Below are 27,345 nucleotides of genomic sequence, written 5' to 3' on the forward strand. Positions count from 1 at the left end.
GTTGGGCCTGTGAGGTGACGAGCAACCGCAAACAGGTTAAACGGGCGTGTGGTTCCTCGTGGCGCAGAGACAGACGGCGTTGAACGGGGGGCCGCGAGCGGAGGCGGCGGCGCGGTGACTGTCCCTGTGCTGGACACGCGCTGGCACTGCGTGTTGCGATGCGCGGTCGAGGCTCTGCTCTGGTCGCAGATCTACGTAGAGACAGTGAGAGTGTGGTGTGTGTGAAGTGTAAAGACAGGTATAGCTGTGTAGGAAGGAATGGGACGCGCGGAACGGTGGGCGAAGGGAGCGTGTGGGTGTGGGCGGCGTGGCCTTTGGGGGACGCAGAGAGGGGGTGCCTGTGCCGACGGAAGAGGCGTGTGATGGGCCCTTGGTCTAGCTGCAGGATGTTGTGAACATGGTCCTTGGTGACAGGCAGCAGGGAGACGGTGAAGAAGGACCGGGGGGGGGGGTCTAAGTGGAGGTGTGAAGGATGGGGAAGGATGGGTACAGTATGGCGGCAGAGGGAGTTGTTGTGAGTTGCGGTGGTGTTGTTGTTAACATGTGCTCTGGCGCTGCTGCTGTGAGTTTTACGCTGTCAAATACACAGCGGGAACTCTTGTGAGCTACAGGCAGGCAGCTGAGACGGACAGGGGGGAGCATGGACGCGCGACACGCTCTGGGCTGTGTGGGTGAGTGACGGGAAGCGAGGGAACAGCGAGAAACAGGCACCAACGCAAGGGACACCTCTGTGCTCGTTCAGCGTGTGGTCTGCGCTGGTTGTGTGGCTCTCTGTCTGTCTGTATGTTATCTCTCTCTCTTTCTTGTCTGTTCCCGGCCCACGTAAATGTATATACCGTGTAGTGGTAGTCTCTGACATGTTGCCACCGTTGTGGCAGCCGCCACTTGGGTCGATGGCGACGAGAGCCTCGGCGTATGTCACCCCCCCCCCCAGGTGTGCGCCACCCGTTCGGCGCCAGAAGAGGGAGGGGAGAGGGGCAGAGTGTGTCCCTTTGGGCGCGCGGGCCTGGAAAAAGAGAGAGAGAGGGGGGGCCACACTAAAAGGGGGGCCGGGGGGGCCATTTTGGCTGTGGGAGCATCCGTGGGAGACTTGAAGTAAAAGGACATCTATCACGTGACTTTTTTATAATACGTGTCATTTACGCCCTCTTTGATCGCCCGTCCGGAGCCAGTATCAGGCGAGCGAGACCGCCTCCCAAGGAGATTGGTGCTTGATCGTCATCAGCCTGAAGAACCTTCTCTTTACCTTCCTCTTCCCCTCCCAACGTCCAGTCACAGGCTAGATGGATAGCTTCTGCTGAACACGATCTCCATCCCCGTCGCAGCTGCCCCCCCTCTCCCCCCACTTTCGACTCGCCGCATCCTATCCTTTCCCCCTCCCTTGCCATTTTCCTTCGCCGCATAACTTTACCTTCCCCTTGCGCCAAAAACATTCAGTATGGCTGAGGAGCATCCCGACCTTGTTGTCCCCGACGCCGCGCCGGACCATTCGGCTGTCGAGGCGGCAGAGGCCGAGCAGGTCCATGACTCCGAGATCCAGGACGTGGTGGAGACTGAGCAGCCTCAGGCTGCTGAGGAGCCTGTCGCTGACGTGACTATCGCTTCCGCCCATGAGGAGGAGGAGGGGCAGCAGCAGCAGCAGGAGCCTGAGCCCATGGGTTACGACCCCTCAATGGCCATGGACGACGACGAGCCTATGGCTTACGATCCATCAATGCCCATGAGTGATGATACGCCGGCAGCAGGAGGATATGACCCATCCAGGCCCGCCGATGAGGACGAGGTCGACATTGAGCTGCCTCAGGCGAGCGAAGAGCCCCAAGACATTCCTCAAGAGGAGACCGCCGCCGCAAGTGATGAACCCCCATCAGTCGAGGAACCCATTGTTCCCCCTGCGACCGAGACGATCGCAGAGCAATCTCAAGAGTCCACCCCGGCTCCTGACCTCAACGGTCGTGCCATCCCTCAGCAAATGGAGCAGCCAGAGCAGCCCATCGCTGGACCCAGTTACATCCCTCCTCCTATCAATCCTGATGCCGAGCTCAAGGTTGGCCTGCCTGAAGGGTTGACAGAGGAGTCGCCCAGTGTGGTGGCCAAGGCAGACCTCGTGCGCCAGTACCGTCAACGTGAGCACTGTCAGTCTGACAACCCCATGACTAACTTGCAGAACCCTCCGACTCGGCTTTGCCTCTGGCCCTCTTCAACTGGGCGATTCAGAAGACTGAGATTGTGGATGCCCGCGCATGGTACGAGGTTCTTGCCGTGGAGAACCCCACAGCCGTGAGTTCAGACTTCTGACCCCGTTTCCGGGCCTTTAGTGTTGACCTTGTGCAGTCGCAGCCCATGCTGTCCCTCATCAACCTCGAACTCGCATTGTCAAACTTTACCCAGGTAGAGGGACTCTTTGCGCGCGCCTTGGGCAGCTCATCGGCCTTGATGGCGGCCGCTGACGTCAACTTGTGGAGTGAGTTGTGTTCATCTCGCCGTCCCCAACTGACGCTTTGCAGAGGCCTACTTGCATTACATTAGGCGACAGAACCCCAGCGATGGTCCCGATGGCGAAAAGGCCCATACGACCGTCACCCAGGCGTACGAGTACGCGCTGAAGGAGTGTGGTATCGACCGCGAGAGTGGCGAGATCTGGCACGAGTACATTCAGTACCTCGGCGAGACCAAGTCCAAGAACCCGTGGGAGACCCAGCAGCAGAGTGACAACCTCCGAAAGGTGTATCAGCGCGCAGTGGCCATCCCCTTGAACAACGTTGAAGCTCTGTGGAAGTCGTATGATGCGTTCGAAAGCGCACAGAACAAGCAGACTGTAAGTTGACTTTTACGTTTTCATGTGCTAGACTAACTCTCCGCCAGGCCAAAAAGTTCCTTGCTGAGCGTTCACCTGCGTACATGACTGCGCGTACGGGCCTGCGCGAGATGCGCTCTCTGACCGACATTCTCCCGCACCCTCCCCTCCCTCCCATGCCCGACTTTTCCGAGGACGACCGCCGTGTCTCGAACGGCTGGCGCAACTACATCAAGTGGGAGGAGAGCAACCCTCTGGGCATGGATGACCCAAACCTTGTCGTCATGCGCGTGAGCTATGCCCTCAAGCAGTGCATGGCACAGATGCGCCACTTCCCCGAGCTGTGGCACTATGCCGCCTCGTACCACCTCGCCGGCGGCCGTGCCGAAGAGGGCGCTGCGTTCCTTCGCTGTGGCGTTGCTGCTTGCCCCAAGAGCTTCCTGCTTACCTTTGCCCTCGCGGAGATTGAGGAGGAGCAGAAGAACTTTGCCGACTGCCACTCCATCTACACTTCCCTCATCGACTCGCTCAACACCGAGACCGAGGACATGCGGGTCCAGGTGGCTTCCGAGGTTGAGGTTGCCCGTGGACCGGAGATTCCGGTCCAGGCCGACAATGACATGAACGGCGAGGAGAGCGACTATGCCCGTCTCGTGCGCGAGCGCGAGGAACGTGGCAAGCTGGTCCAGGAGCGCCGTGGCAAGGACATTGAGAACAGCAAGACTGCTGCGGGCATCGTGTGGGTATACTACATGCGCTTTGCCCGTCGTGCCGAGGGTCTCAAGGCCGCCCGTCTGGTGTTTGGCAAGGCTCGCAAGTCGCCCAACGTCACCTGGCACATCTTTGAGGCTTCAGCGCTCATGGAGTACCACTCGAACAAGGATTCGTCAGTGGCGGTCCGCATCTTCGAGCTGGGTCTCAAGATCTTCTCAGACGACGTCGACTTTGTCACCAGCTACCTCCAGTTCCTTCTCTCGATCAACGACGACTCGAACGCTCGTGCCCTCTTTGAGCGCTCGGCCATCAAGATTCCTGCCGACAAGGCTCGTCCTCTGTGGGAGACCTGGGCTCGCTTCGAGTACATTTACGGCGACCTGACTGCCGTCCACAAGCTCGAGGCGCGCTTTGCCGAGACCTTCCCCAACGACTCGGCGCTCAAGCGTTTTGCCGCCCGCTACACTTACCACGGCATTGACGAGATTGCCATCCGTGACCTCGGCTTTGGTCGTGGCCGTACTGCTCCTAGGCAGCAGGCCGTGGCCGCTCCTGCTGGTGCCGCCGGCGCCGCCGTGCCCGCCATGCCGCCCTTCCCTCCCAGCGCGGCGCGCACATCCAGCCCGCACAAGCGTGACCGCTCGCCGCCCCGCTCGCCTGCTCGCGGCGACATGAAGCGCGCTCGTCCCGCCAGCCCCAGGCCGTTTGCGCGCGAACTCCCAGCCCACCAGGCAGGCCGTTTCCAGGCGCCGATCCGTGAACGGTCGCCCATCCCCCCACCCCGTGCCGTCGTGCCCCCACGCGCCATCGTGCCCCCCGCAGCGCCAGCGGCGGCCGTCCCCAACTACCAGCAGTACGACCGGAGCGGTCTGCCCAAGCCCCTGACGTGGTTTATGGGCACGCTCCCACCGGCGCGCTCGTTTGACGGCCCCCTCTTCCGACCCGACGACATTGTGGGCCTGTTCGCCAACATTGGGCCTACGGGCACGGGGCTCGCACAGGCGGCCCAGGGCGGCGCCGTTGGTCGTGCCCCCATCGCCGGCCGGCCGCCCGTTGCCGGCGGCTTCCGCGGCGGTCCCATGGGCGGTCGCCGGTTCTAGTGTAGTGTTATAGCCTTGTGTGAGGTGTAGAGCATATGATGCATGTGCATGACTGTTTATTAAATAAGCAGGGAGGGCCTCGGGCCTCGGCCGCGTCTACCTCCAGCACTCGACGCGTCGGCGGAGCACGGCCTGGAGCTGCTCGGCGTCGAGCTCCTTGAGCCCTGCGCGCTCCTTGATGCTCTCCAGCGCCGACGGCCCGCCCCACGCAGCAGCCATGGCCTGGGCAAACGTCGGTGCGTCCGTGACCGTTCCCGTACCCGCACCCCCGTCAGACGACGCAGGCAAGGCCAGCGCAGCCGCCATGGCCGCGAGCGGCGCCCATGGCGGGTCGGCCGAGATGGGCGGCGTGGTCGTGCTGAGCGCGCCCGACGCAGCCTGCCGCCAGTCATCCACCTCGTGCACGAGCGCACGGCCGCCGGCCGCTGTGAACTTTGACCAGCCGGCAAAGACTGCGCGCTGCGAAATGTGGTTGACGAGGTGCGCCGCCACGCGGCGGTACACGCGCGCCGTAGCTGGGCGCGGCAGCCAGCGGGACAGCGAGCTGACGAGCGCGGCAAACGACGTCAGCGCCGCGACGAGGGACGGGTCGGCGCCGGCGTGCGCGTCGTCGGTGCCGTCGGCGCCGACACCCACGTCCCACCGCTTGGTGAGGTGCTGCTTGAGGTCGGCCTCGACTTCGGCGGAAATGAGGCGGACCATCATGTCCTCGGCGCGCGCGCGGAGGGACATGTACTTGTCCGCGGTCGTGTCCCATGCCGAGGGTGCCGTGTCTGTGCCGGCCATCTCGGCGGACATGACGACGAAGAAGGCATCGTTGGACCACGCGCGCAGCGCCGCCAGGAGGCAGTCGGCGCTCACATGGGCCTTGATGAGGCGCTCCAGACCGGCCGTGCCGGACAGCCGCGAGTCGGTCCCCTGTCGTTGGACGGCACCAAGCGCTCCGGGAACGGCGCGCACAAACGCAGACGACAGCGTCTCGAACGCATCGAGCGACCCGTCCACGCGCGAGTGGTAGGCAGCGACGAGGGGCAGCTGGACAGTGCGCAGGAATGCCACGCGGTACTCGAGCGCAGGCAGAGGCGAGTAACGGTCGGTGATTTGCTCGATGAGCGCACGCACCTGGCGAGCACTCTCCGTGGCGGGTGTGGCCGAATCTTCCTGGTCGTCGCCGTTGTTGTCGTCGTCGGCATCTCGAGCATCCGAGATCGTCCACGCGTCAGGGGACGAGATGATCTCGTTGAGCGAAGTTTCCGCAACTGGATTAGAGCGACAATGTCAGTAACCCATTTCAGCCATCAACACTAATGTGTTTCTCTTTGTTTTTTTTGGACCTAAACAAGACCAGTACGCACACTTTTTCTCGCCAGCCAGCCACTGCTGGAACCAGTCCTGCTCTCGGAGAATGACGCCGGCCAACCCTTCCCACGCGGCCGAGGTCGAGGCCGAGGTCGCCGAACCGCGGTACATGCTAGTGCGTGCCAATTCGAACCCATTCTCCCGCATAGCATCGTCAAACAGGACAGTCTGGTAGACCGTGTGAGCCAAGAGGGCCGGGTGCGAGAGGAGGTGCGGAATTCGTGTGCGCAGAAACCTGAGCAGGATCGGGAACAGCAGCATTGTGAATTCCGACTACAGGCCGTTAGCGTTCTTTTCACGTTGGGCCCAACGGCCATGGATCTACGGAGAAGGCGGGGGGGGGGGGGGGGGGGGGGCGCACGACGACTCACCTTGACGTTGACGGCACCATAGCCCGCCTGGGCCGTAAGAGGCTGCAGGTAGTCTGCGATAAAGGCGGTGTGCTCGTACACCGCATCTTGAATGTTGGCAAACCCCCACTCTGGCTTATCGACGCGGTTCGTATTTCTCGAGCCTTGGAAATGAAACTTGAAGCGGAGCTCAATGGGCCTCGTGAGAACTTGGAGCGGGTACAGGCCATCGCCCGTGGTCCAGTCTGCAGTGGACGGCACGAGGCCCATGCGCTCTCCTTCTGTCTGGAGATGAAGCATCTCGGTGTACGCACGCTCAAACACACGTCGGTCGCCGACGGGGACCGACGCATAGTCGATCCGCAGCGGCCACTTGAGCGCCGTGGCGGCCGCCAGAAGCTTGTCGCCAAGAGCCGCCTTTAAACGCGTCCACGTGTCGTCGCGCACGGAGCGGATCGAGTTCAGTAGCGCCATGCCAGGTGGAAGGGTCCGCTCCATCTCCTTGACCGAAGAATGCAACTCGCGATAGTGTGGGAGCGCCGCCAGCGGCGATGGCTTGTGGTTTGCCGGATCGAGTGTAGTATCTCTTTTTTTCAAGTGTAAGTGAATGGGGTCGTCGCCAATTCTGCGACTCACCTCTGCTTCAAGATACGTTCGAGCACGCTGGCCCACGCCAGTGCCGCTTGGGACCGAGCAAGAGCAGCATGTTTCTCCTCCAAGTCCTCGAGCAGCGTCTGCGCGCGCGATTGCGGTCCCGCGCCTTCCTCCCCGTCTCCATCGTCTGGCCGGGGCGCCGAGCTGGACAGTTCCGAGAGGAGAGTGCCGATGGAGTCGCTGAGCGCATAGCGCTGGAGGCTGAGCTGCTGCGCGCGCGACAGGACGTCTTCCAGCGCGGCGCTCGCCTCTGCGATCGCGCCAGGCAGCGCAGCCTGGATAGCGTCACGGCGCTCACGAGCGTCTGTCTCCTTCTTCTTCCAGTATTCAATGTCCTCGTCGAGCGTCCTCCGCGGGGGACCCCGCCGGGTCTGATGGCTGGGGCCTGCAGTTGAAGATGAGGATGGGATGCCTGTGAGCGCAGCGAGGTCGGGATATGTCGTGTCGAGGTAGAGGCGCACTTGCTCTGCAATAGCACGGTCGTCCACTGGACGCGCCAGCCCTCGGATTTCCTCGCTGAGAGCCGCCATACGGTGTTGTGTTGGTGCTCGACGCGTTGGAGATGGATAGCTCAAGGTCGTCGCGCGGTGTTCTTGAGTTGGCCCACAGAGCGTTTCAATGATGCGATGACGATCGTTAGTGTGGTCGCGTGGCAGTCGCGTGGCGGTCGCGTGCCGCATCGGAGCTTTTTGCCAGAGGTCACGTGAGCGCTGTCTCGGCCAGACGGTCGGTAAAGCCTGTCGATCACGGGCCGGTTGCGGCAACTCATGAGAGTGGCATGTGAGTAGCAATGTTGACGGCGTACGCCTCAGTCGAAGCCTAGCCATGTGCTGCACCGCCGTGCCCACGCTGGTGGCGTCCACAAGCGGCCAAATACTCCATATCCGACATCTGCAAACATTGGCACACCGGGTGTCTGCATGCTCTTGCAGCCAATAAACAGTGACGTAGACCCTCGAGCAGACAGAGGCTCCACGGTGCGCCGGCCTTCCCGATCCGACAGTTTAGATGGCTTCCTTCCAACACAGCGTTTCGATTTGGGACATTGGACGTTCTATCGACGTCACCCATCCATTTTACCCCCCGCATGGGCTCTGGCTGAACCGGTTGTAATAACAAGCCGGGACGTGACTTTGTGAACTTAATTTCCGCACCCGCAAACTCTATAATTGTTTCTGGGTGGTTGGGCTGCTCCTGGCTGATGGCCTCCTGGGGGATTCCCTATCCAAGATCAGCAACCGATTTGATAAAAAAGGACCCACCCACTTCCAGATGCAGTCTAGATCTATCTTAGTGGTTTAATCAAGCCCCGGCCCAACCGGCGTTCTTTACATATCCGCAGGCGATGTTCGTACGGCAGCTCCCCTCGAGACAGTCCCCGTTGCGGATTACGGATTAGATGGACGGCCACTTTGTTTGGAGAGGGACAACCCTGTGGAGGTACGACGGACGTGCCTCTTCGGCTGCTACCATGCCCGGACCGTTGGACAAGCATCTCTAAAGCAGATCTGCCAAGACACCCGCCGAACGCAAGGACGTATCGTATGAGCAAAGGCCTCTGCGCCTCTGCTCGACTGCACTCCGTTGCGGCGCCGTTGAAGCTAGCCAGGTACTTTCTCATAGGCGCTGCAGGCCCCTGACATTCCGCTGCTCACATGATGCTGTAAAAGTGCCCGAATTACGGGCAGCTGGTCTCCCTCACCACCCCGAATTTCTAGTCGTCTCCTGGTTCTCCGGGTGCTACGATGCATGGGGCCAACATGGGGCACCAAGCGTTTGCTGTGCTTGCTTGGACCGTGCACCCTCGTCGACGACCGCACCCTTTGAGCACATCGCTTACTGCGAAGTGGCTGCGCAACATTGTCAGCCCCGCAACTCTCATGGACCACACTAACCAACGCCGCTGAAGACATCGCCGGCAGGCAGTTGCGCGGAGGTCTGTTGCAACGTCACAGTGTTTATTCCAACCTCGAGGACGTAGCTGTTGCTACCATCGTCACAGCCGGCTTCCTCACCGCGAGACAACCGGTTGTGGTGCACAACGCTGAGGCGCTAAGTCCTATGCCTCTCAATAGCTCCCCCCACCTGCCTGTGGGACCAGCTCAATACGTCGATCCGCGGTCACTGGACCACTGGGTTGAGACAACCGGCTCTGTCAAGTGGCAGTGGATCGACCCATGCGGCGCATTGAGTTGAGCAACGTTCCGCTTTCGGGGCCTTCACCAAAGCCGGCTAACCACGACCCCCTCCTCTCCCCCCTCCTCTCGCATAGCATATATACACACGACGAGTCTCACCCAGAAGGAAGTTATCCCCTCAGTTTCTCGTTTGTTCGGCCCCAAGGTAACTTCTTCACCTCAGTAAATCCGTAACACCATGAAGTTCACCGCCCTCGCCTTCGTGGCCGGCGCGATCCTCAGCCAGACGGTCAAGTCTCAGGAGTGAGTTTGTCTCTCCCCCATCCGCAGTCCGCTGCCACTACGCCCATCCGCAGCCCCGCAGTCACCACACCATATACTGATACATCCACAGATGCTCCGCTCCTTCGCCCACTTATCAGATCCCTCCCGCCATCGCTACCCTCTCGGCCTGTCTCCAGTGCTGCTTGGCCGGTGCCATGGCTAGCCAGGGATGCAAGGACCCCTCGGACACTGCTTGTACTTGCAGCGGGGCCTTCTCTGGCGTCGTCGCCACATGTGTTCTCAAGTGCCCCGCTGATGACCTGACCGCCGCCCTCAACCTCCAGGTTCGTGTCTCGGACCTGCTCATGGATCATTGGACCGGTCCAATGTTCGGAGAATAAAATAGCTAACCCTCGTCCTTAGAAATCGATGTGCAGTGGCCCTCCTCCTACTTCTACCACTCCTCCCACTTCGGCCCCTCCCACCTCCGCGCCCCCTACTTCGGCTCCCCCTACCTCGGCTGAGCCTTCGTCTGCTCCCCCCACTTCTGTCGAGCCCTCGTCTGCTGTCCCGACTACCACCTCGGGTGGTGGTGGCAGCTGCACTGGTCCTGACCTTTCTTCGCTTTCCTCATGTGGCCAGGCATGTCTCGCCAACGCCCTCACCAAGGCCAACTGCAAGGACCAGTGCGACTCTGCGTGCATCTGCGGCAGCGCGTTTGTCGGTGCTGCCTCCACCTGCCTCGTTACCTGCCCCTCTGGCGACATTACTGCTGCCATTGCACTCCAGGTGAGTCTTGTTGGAATAGACCATGTTCGGGCAATGGAGCTGACAACATTGTAGGACAAGCAGTGTTCGGGCGGCGGCGGTGGTACTACTACGCCTGGTGGTGGTGGCGGTACCGAGACCACCACGGATGGATCGACTACCACCACCTCGCCCGGCGGCGGCGGCGGCACTTGCAGCCCTCCCGACCTCTCCTCGCTTTCGTCGTGTGGCCAGGGATGCCTCGCTACTGCTCTCACCAAGGCCAACTGCAAGGACCAGTGTGACTCTGCGTGCATCTGCGGCAGCGCGTTTGTCGGTGCGGCTACCCCATGCATCGCCGCGTGCGGCGGTAACGACATTACTGCGGCCATTGCCCTCCAGACGAAGCAGTGCTCTGGTGGTGGTGGTGGCACTGGAACCGGCGGCGGCGGTACTGGCACTGGCGGCGGCGGTACTGGAACCTGCACTCCCCCCAGCCTCAGCTCGCTCTCGTCGTGTGGACAGACATGTCTCGTGAGTTGACCAAACCCGGATCTGTGGCATTTCCATTTTTGCCTCAATTTCTCCGATTTTCTCTTTCGTGGGCGATCATTTACTAACATTGACCTCAGGCCAAGGCTCTCACTGCGGCCGGCTGCAAGGACCAGTGCGACTCTGCGTGCATCTGCGGCAGCAAGTTCGTTGGTTCGGCCACTCCATGCATCGCCGCATGCGGAGGTAACGACATTACTGCCGCGCTTGCCCTCCAGACCAAGCAGTGCTCTGGCGCCACGGGCGGCGGTGGCAGCGGCGGCGGTAGCGGTGGTGGCAGCGGCGGCGGCAGCGGTGGAGGCTCTACCGGAACATGCACTGGCCCCGACCTCAAGGTCTTCACCTCGTGTGGTCAGCAGTGTCTTGCTGGCGGCCTGACGACGGCCAAGTGCAAGTCGGCTTGCGACAACACCTGTATCTGTGGCTCTACCTTTGTCGGCAGCGTCACCACCTGCATTGCCAAGTGCCCTGCCTCTGACGTTACCGCTGCGCTCTCTCTCCAGAAGACCACCTGCTCTGGTGGCGGCGGAAACTCGACCAGCGGCAGCGGTTCGGGATCTGGATCTGGATCTGGATCGGGCAGCGGCAGCGGCTCTGGTGGCTGCAAGGGTCCCGACCTCTCCAAGTTCTCCACTTGTGGTCAGGGCTGCATGGTAAGTCCTTTTGTTCTCGCTCTTCGTTCCAATACTGACCTCCACCTTCTAGGCCAAGGCCCTCACTTCGGCCAAGTGCGCAAACGCCTGCGACACCAAGTGCATCTGTGGCTCCGACTTTGTCAACTCTGTCACCTCGTGCATCCCCACTTGCGGAGCCAACGACATCAAGCTCGCCCTTACCCTCCAGAAGACCACCTGCGACCCCAACGGTGCTGCGACTACGAGCGCTGCCGCCACCGCCGCCGCGGCTTCGGACAAGAAGAGCTCGGCCTTTGCCAACGCCGTCCCCAACGCCGTGGCCGTCCTGGCCATCTTTGGTTCTCTCCTCGTTTAAAATGGACAATGTTTGATTCGTTTGACGAATGAAACAAAGAAGACGAGAAGAACTGTCTGTCTTTACTCTACATTTCCAGTCGCTGTGTATAATCCCGGAAGACTGTGGCTCGGTACCCTTTTCCGCCGTTGCTGGGACGTTTTGTCCTCACACTCTTTCGAGCCCCCCCGAACGATTGTTATAGTTGAAAGCAAAGCCTGTACTAGTCATACTCTGTGCCTGGTACGTGGCAATCCAAATAGTTTTATGCAAAGCCCTTTTTGGCAAAGTCCTTCCACGCCTGAACTGGTCGACCTCTACTGTCTCATGCCCTCGGGGTGGCGTCTCGCCGTGGCCGACCAAATGGCAGTACTGACGCTCTGACACACGGCGACGGTCTGCACATGCCCAGCCGCTGCAGACTGTCGCGACCCTTGCCTTTCCCTCGGCATTCCCTATATAGAACCCTGTGGTTATCTGCACTGACCATCCTGTGGGCGTCGCATTCGCCGGAAGAGCACCCAGACCGACACGGCGGCACAGGATATACAGAAGCTAGTGTTTCTAGCCCAGCATTTTGGTACACTCACATGCGCAGTGCCGGTTAAGAGTGTTCGTATCGACGACGTTTGTACCGGGGCAAGCGAGGGCCAGAGCGTACACATGTTGGTTAGTGCTGGGGGGATGGATATCTGTGCATGTGGCAGCCGGCGCCACATTCGCCACAATTACCCCGCTGCGAACGGATTCAGTGAGTTTTTTTTTGCCGTTTGTTCCGGGCGGAGTGTACCATACGCAGCCCAACCCATCTGGACGCGACAAAACCATGCACACTGAGTTGTCTGCAGGCTTCACTCGGGCGCACTGCATGCAGCCTCCGCTCGGGCTCGTATGCATTCCTGGTTACAGGCATCCACAAGGAAGAAGTCTTTCCGGGGATAGCTCGGGGCGGAGCTCGTGGGACAGGGTCGATCGGACTACCCCGCAGCCAAGCCTCAAATACCTACCGCCCACACCTCACTCCCTATCCATCGCCCTGGCCCGATCAAGTCGCACGACAGTGAGGCACCCAGAGGCCGCCTTATGGGCACACTTTGCAACGTCCATGCGTGGCGCGTGGACGCATTAGCGTGTGCTAAAGAGCCACACACGGTGTGCGCGTCCCCACGATTCCTCTCACTTGCTGTTGTCTACTCTCTCTTCACGTCGTCGACCGTTCACTTCATTTACCTTCATTCTCCTCCAGACTCCCTCCTTTTCAGCATGACGGCCGACACCCTCATCCCCGACTACGCTGTCGTGCCCATCTCGACCAACATTCTCTCGCAGGAAGTCTTGACTGAGGCCTGGGAGGCATATGGCGAGTGGAACGGCTGCCTGGTCGTCGGCAACATGAGTGCCGTTCGCGCCTGCGAGTCCATGGGTGCCACCGTCATGACCAAGGACGCCATTATTTCGCTCCCTCTCCAGACCACGGCCGGAACCGCCAATGCCACCGACGAGCTGCTGTGGCTCTGCCGCGTCACCCCTTCGCTCAAGTTTTACGTCGACAACCTCATCGCTGGCATCCAGTCATACGAGGGCGCCGAGAACGCAATCCAGTCGTGCCGCTACTCGACTTACTTCTACATTGGAAAAGTTATTGGCCAGGAGCACATGGAGATCCCAGCCGAGCCGTACATGAAGCGCAGTGCAGCGGTTCCCGGAATCCGTCTTGGCAAGTGGGTCCTCCCCCTCGTCGCCACGATTGCGGCCCTCGCCGCCTTGTAATGTGAGTGCAGCATAGTGGACCTCTCAAGCCCCTTTCCGCACACATGGACTGACTGGGTTAGTCAAGGCAAACATCACCACGCCCAGCATCAACAGCCCACCATGTCTCTTCGCCACGATTCGCACTACCTCTTGCAAAACGCATTGGAAGACCTCTTTTGCGTTGGTCTTCCGCCACCATCAGACCCTTCGGGGTCCACATCTTGGCATCGTCGGGTGTACCTCTGACCCGCCTTGCCAACAGACACTCTTTACATCTAGATCAGAACTTCCACTCGCTGTACCTTTTTCCCTTGTGCCTGCGGGCCCAGGATATTGGTTGTACTCTACAATTTGTCGATTCGTTTCTTGGGTGTGTGTGTGTGTCTCGTTGCATACGTACTGCACGTCGGGCGTTTCGCCGGCGCAGTCGCTGGAAGGGAATACCTTTGTGCCACTCGCTCCACGCACTGGCTGACTGCGGGGACAGAACGCACCCACGCACTGACTGATTGCGGGGATAGATAGGGGCATTGACGCGAACTAGGACGCAGGTAGTACTGGCTGTCTCGGCCACCGCCCACGAGGTCGGCCACAGAGCGGGGACGCCTCAGGACCGCCGTCTGCGACCCACAGGGAGGGGAGGGTACGCCTTGGCTGATATCGACCATATGCTGTCAGTTGGCCAGTATCAGTGACCCCGTGCGTTCTGGGGATCTGGGGTGGACGTATGCGCCCGGATATCGGATTGGCGAAGAACGGTGTTGGCGGCGCCGCACAGTGTAGTGTACACATGCAAAACAACTGGCCAAGACTATGCGTTCTCTTCAGCTTGGTAACTGCGGTCCTAAGTCTTACTATTCTCGACTGGTGCACCAGCTTGCACCATTGTGCCGGAACGGGCATGCTCTCCATAGGTAGGGAAGGGTGCCAACAAGACAAGAGTCGTGTTCAGTGCCAGGCACACAAGAGAAGGGCAAGACGTCGAAAACTGATTCATGTTGCTGCCTGCGACAGCCTGGCGTGCGACGCCGATGCCAGGGATCAGCTCGTCCGCCTTTGTATCTCGCCTGTGTTCAAGGCAGCACACTAGTACACTATCCTGTTCGGAGCTTTCGTTGTGGCCTCGGTTGGGATGTACTGCAGAGGGGGTGTCTCTGGATCTCTCCCCACTGGGTTGGAAAAACACATACACTTTTCGCCGCGCACACCGTGGCGAACAGCAGTGTGTTTTTTTCATGCGTCGGAGAAAAGCTGCTCACTCCCCTTCGACCCCTTCCGAGTGGAGACTATTGATCAATATGGCAAGTACACCTGGCGCGGCAATAGGACGAGTAACCCATACCTCCTGTGTGCCTGTTGATAGAACGGACATCACAGTGTAAAAGGAGTGACACCCAGCGACAAAGACTGTTGACACGGGACCTTACTGACCCAATAGAAATTGGATTTAGTTAAACATTACGACTATTTGGCTCCGCTATTTAAACTAAACTCGCGTGGTCATGACGTCAGAGCCATTCCAACGCGTCAGCCCGTATGCGTGTCTGTCTTTAGAGCGTGTCCTTGGATCCTCGGTTCAAACTTCCCACAAGTCCTTTGGCCACCGGCAACAACAACCTCGTCTCTCCTTCACCCATCCTCCTCCCTTGCACTCGGGAACGGACCACCGGGACCTCGCTTCCTCCGCTCTTCCACCCCCGCCCTCCCCGCGCTACCACTGCGCAGTCCGCACCCGGTTACCCGGTTCGCTCGACACAAAGCAATGTCCGCCGCCGTCGAACTGCAGCCCATGGGCTCGTCCAAGGCGTCCTCGCCGCCGCCGCCGTACCCGCCGCCTCCACGACGTGCGGTCCCACAGCGCGACCCGAGCCCCGGATCGCTGGGCAGGGGATACCGCCAAGCAGAGGACATGGCCAAGGCGGCCACGCGGCCTGTCGAGGGCGCGCTGGACGCTGCGAGCGTGTTTGGCCTGGCTGCTGCTGGATGGTGAGTACGGGACTAGACGGAGAACGGGCTGTGCGATCCGGCATTGTCGGTGCGCTGCGTGATGCGTGGGATCGGTGAGGGGTGAGCTCGTGCTAGGACGGTGGTCGCCGGTACTCGACGTGCTCTGAGAGACCAGAGCCCACCACATCTCACTCCCACGCCCCATCGACTGCAGCCGGCACCGCCCGAGTGCCATCGAAACCAAACCACCCGCCCGCCCTCCACGTCACACACGCCTTGCTAACACGTTCTCCAGGCTCACACTCATGGCCCTGCCCGTCCTGGTCCTCCCGCGGTTCATCCTCTTCCTCGCGCAGGGTTCCGAGTCGGGCTCGCCCTCGCACGCCCTCAAGACCGGCCACCTCGGCGTGCTCAACAGCGGGCCCGTACCGAGCTACGACCGCGGCCACTATGACTCGCTGACCTCGCTCGAGTCGTTCCTGCTGCACATGATGGGCATGGGCATGCTCGCCCTCGCGGCCCTGTGCGTCTTTGTCATTGTGCCGACGTACACCCCCGTGTCCAAGTGTCGCGTCCCGGCCATTGGCGTGCTGTCGGCGCTGTTCTGCTTCTCGGCGATCTTTGGCTGGAACGCGCCGCTTGGCGCCTTGGCCGTGCTCTTGGGGCTCGGGAACGGCGTGCTGGGCTGTTGGGGCGCGTGGAGCCTGTTCTTTGGGAACGAGGAGGGACACAACAAGCACAAGATCCTCAAGCCCAACTCGCGTCTCAAGCGCCTCTAGGTGGCACGCGCGGGCGTACGATGTGAAAATTAGGAAAACAAGTAGTGGCAGGTTCAGCGTACACGCTTGTATTGTAGACACGAGATATCAGCAGCGACGAATCACAATCCCGATGTACGGTTTCTGGACAAAGACGCCGACTTTGACACGGAAACGTGGAACGTGTGCATGATGCTAGCTACAATAATGACAAATGATGTTGGTTGGTGGTACTGAAATGTCGGTCTTTGATATCGCCTCTCTCCGTTCCTTCTCTCTCTCTCTTAATACACTCTGTTATTCGCGTCGCGCGTCTCGGCATCCTGATCCTCGGCGAGCATGCGGTCGCGCTCGTGATCCGCCTCGGCCTGGGACCGCTCGGCGGCCTCCACCGCCGCGAGGTTGCCCTCGGGCGTGTCCTCGAACGCCGGGTTGGCGTTGTCGCTCGTGGGTGCGGCTGAGGGGTCGACAGGGCGCGCGGCGGCGGCCGCTCGACGGCGACGGCGACGGGGCAGCGTCTGCTGCACGGGCATGGGACGCACGTCCAGGTCCGTGGCGACGTTGGTGGCGGCCTGGAACGCCTCGATCCACTGCACGCACTGGCGCGCCGTGTCGGTTTGCAGCATAAACTGCTGGCCCTCGGCGCGGATACGCACGCAGTGCAGGCGTTTCTTGTAGTCTGCCGCGAGGCCCGACTCGGCGTTTTGCAGCGTGTACTTGTGCACAAGCATGTTGTGGGCAAATGGCATGTGGCTCGCGATGGGGGCCGACGCCGTGCTGGACGCGACGGACATGTTGGACGTCGACATTTTGCGCGGCGACGCGTTGTTGAACAGCTCTGGGTCCTTGAAGTCTGGGCCCTCGGGAATGGGTGGGACGGGCGGTGTGCCTTCGCGGCGAGTGGGCGTATGCGAGCCCACGGTGCCACGGCGAGACTGGAAGGTCTGGCCGAGGGGAGTGCCGCGCAGACCTTCGAGGCTGATGGTGTTGCGGCGCATCTGCTTCTCGGGACGAGTAGCCGTCGCAGCGGCGCCGAGACTAGAGCGCGGAGTGACGCTGGGGCGAGCGAGGGAACCGGCCGGGAGGACTGGGGTGGACGACCGGCGGTCCGGCGCCGGGTGGACGTGCAAGAAGTTCTCGGCCTCCTGGTCCGAGCAAGTGATGTATGGCTCGCCGGCGCGGAGGGGCACCTTGTACGGGTCAAACTTGTAGACGAACAGCGCAGTACCGTGCAAGACGAGGTAGTACTTTTTCCATCCACGGTCCTTTGCCTGGACGCCCGGCTGGGTAAACTCCATCTTGCGCGAGAGGGTGCCCTCGATGTGAACGCCGCACCAGTACGGTGGGAGTCCCTCGCGGCCCTCCTCCTCACGAGGCTTGGGCTTGGGTCCGTCGTGCACATAGTCCTTGATGGGCTCGTACAGGGGTGGGGGTGGGTCGGCATCGCCTGCAGATAACCTGCGCTTGAGCGTCGAGTCCTTTGATTGTTGTTGGACCGGCGACAAGGCCGTCTCCGGGACTGTGTCGAGGAGTGGCTTCTGTATGTGGATATTCGGCGAGGGGAGGTCGCTCGTCGAGTGTGAAATGTGGCTGTACAACGGCGGGCGGCTGGGGTGGTGGTCGCCGGACGCAGTGGGCGTCGCGGGGGTGGCCAAGGTCGTGTGTGGAGCAGAACAACTCTCACCCTCGTCATTCTCACCCTCGCCAGTGTTGATACTACTGTCGCCCTCGGTCTCGTTACTCTCTGCGACACTGTCCGAGTCGTCCATGTCCACACCGGGAGTAGTGGACTCTGGGACAGAGGACGGCGCGTTGCTGGACGATGATGCAGGGATGTGGCCAAAGTAACAGTCCCCCATGGAGCTGGGGCCAGCATCAGGAATTGCCGAGTCTGAAAGTCCTTGCCACTTGGCAGGTGGAACATCGAGTCCCAAAATACCGGCCTCGCCAAACATCGGGGCTTTTGGCGTAGAGACGCGACTGCCGGCACGCGTAGGCGATTCTGTGTCACCGCGTCAGCCTCTTGGACCCGAACAGAAAGCCAAACGACATACCTTCCACCAGTGGGTCCATGTGAGCGACGCCCTTGCCCTTGTTGCGCAATGTAGCCATAGAGGCAGTGTCCATTGGCGTCGACGCTGCCGACGAACCGCCTTCCTCCGAATCGTTCAGCTCCTCTGCCTCGCCCCCTTCGTCCAGTTGCTCGGTACGGCTCGCCACACGGAACATGACAGGCATCGCCTTGGTCGCCTTTGCAATCTCGGAATCGGTCAACTGGCGGCTTGTCGTCTGCGACAGTGGAGCATGGCCAAAGAATGGGAACGCAGTGGTTACACCGGTTTCGTGCGACGTCGTACGGGAGAGAGCAGGTGATCTCGGTCCTCCCTCCAGCGCGAGGGCGCCCCACACGGCCGTCCCAGCACTGCCAGGTGTCGATGGCTGGAGTGTAGGCAAGTGGGCAATGGGCTGTGGCATGGGCGGGGACGTCAAGACCATCGAGAGCTTGCGAGGGGAGGCGAATGGGCTCATGTTCGGCGTGACGGCGGCGCGTGATATGCCCGACGTGGACGTACGCCTGGGCTTGGCCGTGGAGGGACGGCCCAAGTCCATGCTCCGTGAGCGCTCGACGGCCGTACTCATCACGCTGAAACCCTCCCCAGTTGTACACATCGGTGTATGCTGAAGTGGAGTCAAGAATGCGCCCTCGTGTGCTGACGTCGACGAGGCCACACCGACGGGCGTCATGGCCTCTGGTGTACCATAGTGCGTCGAGCCAGTGGCACAAGCGAATACGTCAACGTCGCGGCTGAGAGCAGTGTCGATACTGAGGGCAGGCCGGGAAGACACAGTATCTGAACGGAACCTGCTAGAGAACGTGGGCACGTTCTCTGCCAGCTCCACACTTGCCGAATCGTCCGCTGCAGTCGACTGTTCATGACGTTCTTCTTGTGGCTGGAAGGACTGTGGTGCCGGCGGCAGGGTGTGGGGTGATGGGGATGTGGGGATGGTGGAAGTAGGGACCTCGGTTTGTCCTCGGACATGGCCGCCCCCCAATACTGGGAGCGAGTGGTCGTCGTCGGGGAGGGGCACATCGTCAGTAGGCGGGGTGATGACAGCACTGTCTGGTGGAGAGGAGGGTTCCTTGAGTCCCAGGGAGGGCATCTCATGAGGAATCTTTAGGGGACGGGTCGTTGCAGGAATGGACTCGCGGTCGGTGTCCGCCTGGGCCTGGACATCGGCCTGTTTTCGGAGGTCGACCGTCGAGCGCCAGGCAAAGATGCTCATACGCCGGTCCTTTTTTGTCTTGGTGGTGTTGGTGGGCTCGCTCTTGGGCGGGGGTGTGGTGTTGCCATGCGACTCGAGAAGCTGGCGGAACTTTGCTGGCATTCGCGGGAGCGGTTCAAGGTCAACGTCGACCGCGGTGACCGGTGGCCGGCCATTGCGGCTGCTGCGGGTGCTGCTGCGGCCACTCGCGTCGGACAAACGCCGCCTCCGAGCAAACAGCGACGGCATGGTGAACGGGGTAGCGAGTGGAGTATGGTGATGAGGAGGGGAGGGGAGGGGGTGAACGGTGGGTGGGGGGGTCACCACTTGGGGGGTAGTAGGTTGCGAAGGCAAAGGCAAGTACGCCAAGTCAAGGCACGCCTGGATGGTGGGGTACCAGGAAGAACTGGTGCAACGAAATGCTGTGGGGCCCGGCGGTGCACAGGTGTTGATGGAGGGGTTGGAGGTGGTGGTGAGCGTGGAGTAGACGATGCCAGCTCGTTTTCAGTCCCCTTGGCAGATGGTGTACGGGCCAGCCGGGTGGTGTGTGGAATGTGGAGTGGGTGAGGTGAGAGAGAGGGGATGGTTGTGCAGGTGAGTCGCCCTTTGCAGATGCAATGTATGTTCCAGTTGTCTCCGGGGGAGGGGTGGCTGCGGTTCGTAAAGCCGGGCCAGCCAGCAAGATGTGTCAAAAGGGGTGAGACCCAGGGTGCGGTGGTGGTGGTGTTAGGCTGAATGGGACCAGCAATGGTGCTTGTAACGTTGCGGGTGAGATGTGTTTGTACAGGTGACTTGTGTTGGAAGAGAGGTGTGGAAAGGAAGAGAAAGGGACGAGTTCCCTCTTTTGCTGTGGTGTGGATATGTGGGTTGGGTTTGTTTTCCAGACGAGCCAGAAGCGACCCACGCATGCTTGGCCGCGACGCGGAGACGACGACGGCCCAACGACCTCATCGATTAGGCACTTTGGACGGGGGGTCTCTGTCTCTGCTCGTTTTGCTCTAGCCTCTCTCTGTCTCTGCCCACCCTCCCTCCCGGCCCACCCACCGGCGCCGATCGGAACCCATATCTGGCACAGAGTCTTGCTTCATCCACCCGCTAAACACACACAACGCAGAGAGAGGCCACTGGGCCACTGACGTCGCCGCACACCCCCGAAACCCCCCAGGCTCTCCTAGCCCCCTCCTCTCGAGCCGGCCGCCGGACACTGCGTTGCAGCGTCAAGCGTCATCTGGCACTCGTCACTCAAACACCTATTCACCAGATACAAACGCGTAGATCCCCGACATGGCCATTTGTCTCTGGCTTTTCATTTCTGATTTCAGACTCGTCTCCTGCTCTCTCCTGCTCTCTCCTGCTCTCCCCTCCTCTCGTCTCCTCTGTCGCAGCCCACGTAGGCCCCGGATCGGCGCCTCAGGCCGAGGCCGAGACAGGACTGCAGAGCCTGGCAGCGCAAGGAGTGTACCCAGCGTACCGGCCGGCGTGGCAGCAGAGCGCGGGTGCCATGACAATTGGTGGGGCCAGTCATTGGGCGTTTTTGACGCCACAGTGGGTTTTTCCCTGCACAAAGCCCCCGTCTGCCCCCTTGGAACCGATGGGAGAGAGAGACGAGAGAGAGAGAGAGCAATCTACAGCAGTGCACTCGAGACATTGCCATGGCATGTATGAACCACATCTCGTCCGTCTTGGCATGAGGCCATAAGACCGGCTGGGCCTTGGCACAGCTGCACCGGAGGCATGCATGTCGTACGTTGCGTGACATTGTCGTGTGCAACCCCCCCGTTGCTGCCCGTGGGCCTCCGAGAACAGGTGCATATGGCACAACAAGCGCAACCAAGCGACTGCGCAGCCAGCCTCGCCAGCACCGCCTACAGCGCGCAACAGTCACAGAAGGCCACCGTCTCTGTCCTTTTTTTTTGTTGCCTTCTTCTTCTCCCATGATCCCATGCATTGCGCTTCGGCCCTCCGTTCCTAAACGATTGCTCTATATTGCTCAAAGGTAATTGATACCCGCTCCGCCGTATCGCCGCCCCTTTACCTCCAAGGCCCCCCCCTCCACCTTTCCCGATCCCCCGTCTCGGCGTACGTCGCTGTTTGCCGACTCGGACCGCGCACCGGCTCGGTTCAGCAGCGAACGGGTCTGGCGCCGCTCGCTCCTCGCTCACGTTGCCGACGTGTATGGGATGAAGCCGACCGAGGATGGCGATTGGCTGCACGATAGCGAACCGTTTGCACCCAACGCCTTCGTAAAAGGGCAAGGTCGGCCTCCAAATGACTGCGCAAAAAGTCCGGCCAACCGATCCGGGATCCGTACATTCCCAACACGTCGTTGTACCCTGCCACACACCCTCGTACACTTTCCGTTCAGCAACCCTGTCCCACATGCATCCCACAGCTGCTGTATCCCAACTTTTCCGACGAGGCAAACGAATGCAGTCGATGCCGCCAAGAAACTTTACCGATAAGCCTCCGTCTAATTCGGGTTATGGCACGGACGGAGGCGGCGAGAGCACAGGCGGGCCGTCGGATGAACTAGTTGTGCGCGGTGCGTCATCGGTGTCAGCGCGGTGCACAACACGCGGTACAGGTGTGTGTGGCGATCGCCAAATAAAGATCCTTGTAAACAAATCCCGCCGCCGCAGATCCGATCTAGCGGCCAGCGGCTGGCTGATAGCATCATCTCATTCATCATCAGCGATCCGCGATCCGCGACCAATTCAAAACAACTCACACATGCACATCTGTGTTAAATCCGCGTCCGCGCACACCACATGGCCACACGCACGGAGACCGTGCAATAAGTAGTAATACGGTGTGCGACTACCGCAATAAGATAGTCGCTAGTCGCTTTTCCACCGGCCAGTGGTTTTTATGTTATAAGCCCCCACAGGATTCGAACGCCGGCCAGCTTGGTAATATACGTCGTCGGTGTTCCTGTCTCATCCTGGATTCGAACCCCGGCCAGCTTGGTAATATACGTGGTTCTCCAGGGCACATTAACGTGTGTGCCAACGGCGACTATCTTGCTGACTGATTCACGTTACGTTTTCATCTCATCCCACCTTTTCAAAGTGGGTTCCAGGCCATTGGGCTGTGGTGCACTTCTGGTGTGGCACTGGCAGCAGTCCCATTCAACCTCACCTCACCTACACCGGGTCAAAGATAGAGGTTGATCGACAGGCATGGCGTGTACAGAGGCTTTAGGGCTGACTGCATTGTGCACACAGACACTTACCACGTGAGTACAGCAGATGCTCACCAAACCCACATTAGAACGCACTTTCTTTCACGGTGGTGGTTGAAATCAGGTTAGACGCCAACAACCTCACGCGGCGTGTAGAGACGGACGGACGTCTCGGACATGTGACAAGTATCATAAAGGGGCATTAGTGGCATTATACGTTTCTACGGTTCTACGGTTCTACGACCATGGCGCTGGGGTTTAGACCACCATGGCGGCGGCCGCCGCCACCAAGGCCGCACACACGGTGGCGAGGCCGGCGGAACGGGCCATGGCCGCGCCGCCGCTGGCGGCGGGTACTTGGCCGACCGGCTTGATGGGGAACAGCTTCGACTCGGCGAACACCACTGCGATGGCGGTCAGACTGGAACTACCAGTGACTCCGCTCCTCGATAGACTCACTGGAGTGGTTGGAGTCGCGGACCATCTTGATGGTGTAGTTGGCGCCGACGGCGTAAGTGGGGGAATTGCTGTACGCCAGTCAGCTCGAGCCCCTCTTCCGACGATGCGGTGGAGAAACTTACAGGCGCACGCCGACGAGGACGTCCTTGTCGTAGGTGTTTGACATGGAGTCGTCGGTGATGATGACTAGAGGGTTAGCTTGACATTGGGCAGTGGCCCCGTCATCAGGGTGTGGACAAACTCACGAAGAGCGTCTTCCGCCAGGAGCGACTTGTTGGCGTTTGTGAGGATCAGCGCCACCGCGCCGAGAGAACCGTTGACATGGTCCTTGCCCCACGACCAGGAGATGGTGGTGCCCGTGCCCGGAGAGGTGGTCGAGGCCGGTGTGTCGAGAATCACTACCATAAGGATCAGCAAAGCTTGTGCCGGGGAGGGACTCACGCCAGTTGTCCTCGTTGGGCTTGTCAAACACGGGCGGGTTGGCCAGTGGGAGCGTAACGGCTGGAGCCGTCTTGTTGTTAACGGGCGGCACCCAGGAATCCGATGTGGAGCTGGGTGCGGCAGAGGTTGAGGTGGCATCGGCCGGAGTGGGTGCTGCACAAGCACCGGCGAGGCTGAGGATGAGGGCGAGAGAGGAGAAGAGCATGGTGTCAGTATGGTGAGGTGTGGGTCGAAGAGATGAGAACGCAATGCGCACTGCTGCTGCTGCTTTTATGGACCAGTGATGAGGACGGGTTGGACGCCAGGTGTATCAGTGTGCGGCGTGCAGAATGCGGCATGCTCAGCGGAGGACAGGGACGTCTTGGCAGGAGTAACTTGGTTATGCTTGCCCGTCCTTTTTTGTGTGGCGTCGGCAGGCTGTGCTGTGGTCGCGGATATGCCACCATTCCACCATTCGACCCTGGGACGCTGGGACGCGCTGCTGACAATGTACCAGTCGAGCACGCCGGTCGAAGGGTGTGTGTGCAACTGAGATCTATGCGGGCCGGCGGTGCCGCCGCCCGACACACCGCCATAAAGCATACATCTGGCGTCTACTTGAATGTCCCGTTTGACGCATCACCCCTTCTCGCCCTAGATGGCCATGGCAGCCGCGACCATGAGGCCCGCGCACACACCCGCGACGACACCAGCGTGCGTCGACGCGCCGCTGGCGACCTTGCTGCCGGTAGCCTTGATCTCGAACGGCTGGGACTCTGCAAACACCACTAGATTGGGAGTCAGCATGGGCCCCCCAAAACAGGGTTGCTCAACTCACTCGACCAGTTGGTGGCACGGACCATCTTGATGGTGTAGTCCTTGGCGGCGGCGTAGTCCGACGACAGGCTGCAAAGTCAGCGCGCATGCCACAGCGTCGTGAGAAAGTCGACTTACAGTGGGAGCTGGAAGGTGACCTTTGGCTCGCCCTTGGCGTTTGCGTCCTCGGCTACATACATCACGTCAGTGACTGTCTCCCGCAGCAGCACGGTCAAACCACGTACTGCCAATCAGGCCACGGTCGCTCGGCAACAGCGTCTTGTTAGTGTTGGCAAGCACGAGCCACACGACACCGAGCGCGCCGTTGGCCTGGTCCTTGCCCCAGTTCCATGAGAGGGTGTTGGAGACGCCCGACACGGCGCTGTCCTCGAGCGTCCCTGTGGCAGAGTGTCAGTGAAACCCGCAATCGGGGAGTTGGGATCCGCAGTGTGTAAATGAGATCCGCAGTTGCATGTCGGCGGAGGCTTGGAGCGGCCACTCACACCACGTTTTGGAGTTGGGCTGGGAGAACGACGGCGCGTTCTTGAGCGGCAAGGTGACTGGGGGCGACGTGATGTTGTTGTCGGGCACAGACGTCGAGCTGATCTCAGCCGCGGAGGCTGTCGAAGAAGAAGCCGACTGGGCACTGGCGCCGGCAGCAGCGGCGAGGATGGCGACGAGGGACGAGGTGGGGAAGAGCATCGCGGACGCTGGTAGCTGTGGTATACAGTGTGCTATGTGAAGGGAAGGGGTGCACCTCACGAACTCGTTCCCGCGCGTTTATACTACTGTTCTGCATGCCAGAGTGGTACGGGCGGGGCAATGCAATGGCAATGGCAATGGCCGCGACTCAACCGCTTGCTCGCGACGCGATGTCTGCCACACGCGGTCGCCCTCGACGCGGTACGACAACACACGCTAGGCGTAGTCGCTTTACGCGTTTGTGCGCACCGTGGGCCTCCCTAGAGAGGAAATACACGCTCCAGAGTAGACGCCACCTGCGGACACCCGTTCGTCGATGGGTTCTGCGCCGCAGGCGGTAGTGCTACCGGCACTCGAGGTGGCTAACATAGCCGGTAGGCTGGTCGAGCCGTGCAACGCGGGAGTGTGGAGGCCATGAACTGACCAGGCAATGCCCATCAGCCCTGAAGCAAGCACCAACAGCACGGACCACAGATCCGGAGGGCAGATGTGGGTACAGAGCAAATGAAACGATTGGCTCTACACTGCCATGCCCACAGAGACTGTGGCGACTACCATCCAGCCGACAGTGGCGCCGCGTCGGTGGACGACCAGTGGGTTGAGTCTTGATGCCGCGCTTCCAGCGGCTGTCTGTATCCATCCAATGGCTCAGACCCGGCAAACACCACTAACCTTGGTTAGCAAGAGCAGTAGGGGGTTGCTACAACCAGTCCACAGAGGCGGCGCACCGAGAGAGCCAGCCACTCTACACCTGTCCAGTCTAGCACCCGCTTACTTGGCGCACAACACGACACGCTGACGCCGAGCACAGCAACACAGCTGCTGCTCAAAACAGAATACATGTACAAACACATATCGCGCGACGTGAGATGCTCTACCCCAACACCGCAACAGCAGCAGCCAGCCCAACAGCCACACATACACTCGCAACCACGCCGTTGGTGTGTGTGAGCGCGCTGCTCGGCGCGGGCAGACCGGGCGGGAGTGCGCTGCCTACAGGCTTGATCTCGAACTGCTCCGACTCGGCAAAGACCACTGGAGAGGGGGGCGCGTCAGGACGGATGTGGTGATGGGGATGAGAGAGGACATACTAGACCAGTTACTCTCGCGCACAAACTGGATCGTGTAGTTTGGTGCGGCCGGGAACTCGCTCCCGTTACTGTGTGGCTGTCAACCCTAGTCCAGCTTCCAGTGGGTCCAGTCAAGGACAAGTCAAAGCTCAGAGGGAGACGTACATGGTGAAGCCAATGTTGACATGGCCATTGGCATCGTCTTGGCGAAAGTCGGACACTGGGTACCTTTGTCAGTACACCTGCGCGCAAAGACGTCCACGGCCACGGCCACGGCCTGTAGCCGGTGCACAGTCTGTTCCAATGGATGGCGAACAGCAACAGTGCCACACTCCCCGCAACTCACGCCCAGCAAAGCCCGTGGGGGATGCGAGGACCGACGTGTCGGCGTTACGGAGGACAAACCACACCAGGCCCAGCGTCGGCGGGTTGGACGCGTCCTTGGTCCATGTCCAGTTGACGTTGTTGTGCGCCGTCCCGACCTCGCCCGCCGTCGTCGTAAAGTTCATGTCGTCCAGGACCCCTACAGAAATCGACATGGTTAATATACCGTGAAAACAGCTCATTTCAATGCCGACATGTCGGCCTGGGGCGGGGGGGACTCACACCACGACTTGGAGCTGGGCACGGTGATCTTGGGCGGGTTCTTGAGGGGATACTCGATGGCCGGGGCCGTGACGTTGTTGACCGGCAGGGTGCCGTTCGCGGGCACGGCGATGACGCTGTCAACACCGAGACTGAGGAGCAGGACACCCAGGAAGGAGGTGGGGAGCTTGACCATGGTAGCAGCAGCAAGTGTCAGTGTGGGGGGGGGGGCAGTAGAGGATGGCGACAAAGGAGACCGGCGCTGCTCAACCCCCCCCCCCCCCCCCACCTATAATCAGCAGTGTCCACACCGAGGCGATGCCAGGAAGCTTAACAGGGATGCAACGAAGTGGTGCGACCGGTGCCTGTCATGCCCAATCATGTCACGGGGGATGGCGGGGAGATAGCATGACGGCGTATCAACGAGGTGTCGAGGTGCCTTGATAGGCGGTACGGGGGCTTGTCTGTCTATTCTCGTACTCTTGCCCGCTCAGCCAGGCCATGCGCGGCCGTGCAAGGCCCAGTCATGACAGTAGTGGACCAACTGTGGACCTGTGACGTCGACGCCAAGACGGGCAGGCAGGCTCACGACCGTCTGGTGCTCTTCAATAACGCCTTTCACAACCGGTGAGTGTCAATCCTCGGCAAGAGGTTTCGGTTTCGAGGTTGTCCACGTACTGTACATACATGTACACTGCCGACACGCCCAACGCCATACAGACGAGCCATCGCATACTAATTCACTGT

The 27,345-nt window shown here is 60.6% G+C and overlaps 9 protein-coding genes across 9 annotated transcripts; 4 read left to right on the plus strand and 5 right to left on the minus strand.

Moving 5' to 3' along the window:
- Window positions 1–1,438: 1,438 nt before the first annotated feature.
- Window positions 1,439–4,611, plus strand: RNA14 (mRNA 3'-end-processing protein rna14; the record flags this gene model as incomplete). Its single annotated transcript, XM_028618184.1, has 5 exons — window positions 1,439–2,126; window positions 2,168–2,280; window positions 2,335–2,464; window positions 2,508–2,818; window positions 2,866–4,611. 5 exons carry the CDS (start codon window positions 1,439–1,441, stop codon window positions 4,609–4,611), a joined length of 2,988 nt encoding a protein of 995 aa, XP_028473140.1.
- A 96-nt stretch (window positions 4,612–4,707) lies between these two features.
- Window positions 4,708–7,504, minus strand: EHS24_002445 (uncharacterized protein; the record flags this gene model as incomplete). Its single annotated transcript, XM_028618185.1, has 4 exons — window positions 4,708–5,870; window positions 5,967–6,243; window positions 6,342–6,906; window positions 6,957–7,504. 4 exons carry the CDS (start codon window positions 7,502–7,504, stop codon window positions 4,708–4,710), a joined length of 2,553 nt encoding a protein of 850 aa, XP_028473141.1.
- Window positions 7,505–9,350: 1,846 nt separating this feature from the next.
- EHS24_002446 (uncharacterized protein) lies at window positions 9,351–11,665 on the plus strand (the record flags this gene model as incomplete). Its single annotated transcript, XM_028618186.1, has 6 exons — window positions 9,351–9,415; window positions 9,507–9,720; window positions 9,800–10,165; window positions 10,220–10,657; window positions 10,756–11,328; window positions 11,381–11,665. 6 exons carry the CDS (start codon window positions 9,351–9,353, stop codon window positions 11,663–11,665), a joined length of 1,941 nt encoding a protein of 646 aa, XP_028473142.1.
- A 1,242-nt stretch (window positions 11,666–12,907) lies between these two features.
- Window positions 12,908–13,414, plus strand: EHS24_002447 (uncharacterized protein; the record flags this gene model as incomplete). Its single annotated transcript, XM_028618187.1, has 1 exon — window positions 12,908–13,414. The coding sequence occupies one exon, from the start codon at window positions 12,908–12,910 to the stop codon at window positions 13,412–13,414; it is 507 nt and encodes a 168-aa protein (XP_028473143.1).
- Window positions 13,415–15,158: 1,744 nt separating this feature from the next.
- On the plus strand, window positions 15,159–16,122 carry EHS24_002448 (uncharacterized protein; the record flags this gene model as incomplete). Its single annotated transcript, XM_028618188.1, has 2 exons — window positions 15,159–15,382; window positions 15,639–16,122. 2 exons carry the CDS (start codon window positions 15,159–15,161, stop codon window positions 16,120–16,122), a joined length of 708 nt encoding a protein of 235 aa, XP_028473144.1.
- Window positions 16,123–16,385: 263 nt separating this feature from the next.
- EHS24_002449 (uncharacterized protein) lies at window positions 16,386–19,614 on the minus strand (the record flags this gene model as incomplete). Its single annotated transcript, XM_028618189.1, has 2 exons — window positions 16,386–18,103; window positions 18,156–19,614. 2 exons carry the CDS (start codon window positions 19,612–19,614, stop codon window positions 16,386–16,388), a joined length of 3,177 nt encoding a protein of 1,058 aa, XP_028473145.1.
- A 3,190-nt stretch (window positions 19,615–22,804) lies between these two features.
- Window positions 22,805–23,651, minus strand: EHS24_002450 (uncharacterized protein; the record flags this gene model as incomplete). The annotated part of the gene is made up of 5 exons (XM_028618190.1): window positions 22,805–22,950; window positions 23,006–23,073; window positions 23,128–23,191; window positions 23,251–23,403; window positions 23,447–23,651. 5 exons carry the CDS (start codon window positions 23,649–23,651, stop codon window positions 22,805–22,807), a joined length of 636 nt encoding a protein of 211 aa, XP_028473146.1.
- A 428-nt stretch (window positions 23,652–24,079) lies between these two features.
- Window positions 24,080–24,943, minus strand: EHS24_002451 (uncharacterized protein; the record flags this gene model as incomplete). Its single annotated transcript, XM_028618191.1, has 5 exons — window positions 24,080–24,213; window positions 24,264–24,331; window positions 24,380–24,431; window positions 24,487–24,639; window positions 24,745–24,943. The coding sequence occupies 5 exons, from the start codon at window positions 24,941–24,943 to the stop codon at window positions 24,080–24,082; spliced, it is 606 nt and encodes a 201-aa protein (XP_028473147.1).
- A 771-nt stretch (window positions 24,944–25,714) lies between these two features.
- EHS24_002452 (uncharacterized protein) lies at window positions 25,715–26,794 on the minus strand (the record flags this gene model as incomplete). The annotated part of the gene is made up of 6 exons (XM_028618192.1): window positions 25,715–25,717; window positions 25,866–25,978; window positions 26,035–26,102; window positions 26,179–26,233; window positions 26,360–26,536; window positions 26,620–26,794. 6 exons carry the CDS (start codon window positions 26,792–26,794, stop codon window positions 25,715–25,717), a joined length of 591 nt encoding a protein of 196 aa, XP_028473148.1.
- Window positions 26,795–27,345: the final 551 nt, after the last annotated feature.

This window comes from Apiotrichum porosum (genome assembly GCF_003942205.1).
Source record: "Apiotrichum porosum strain DSM 27194 chromosome Unknown scaffold_13, whole genome shotgun sequence".
NCBI classification, from domain to species: domain Eukaryota; kingdom Fungi; phylum Basidiomycota; class Tremellomycetes; order Trichosporonales; family Trichosporonaceae; genus Apiotrichum; species Apiotrichum porosum.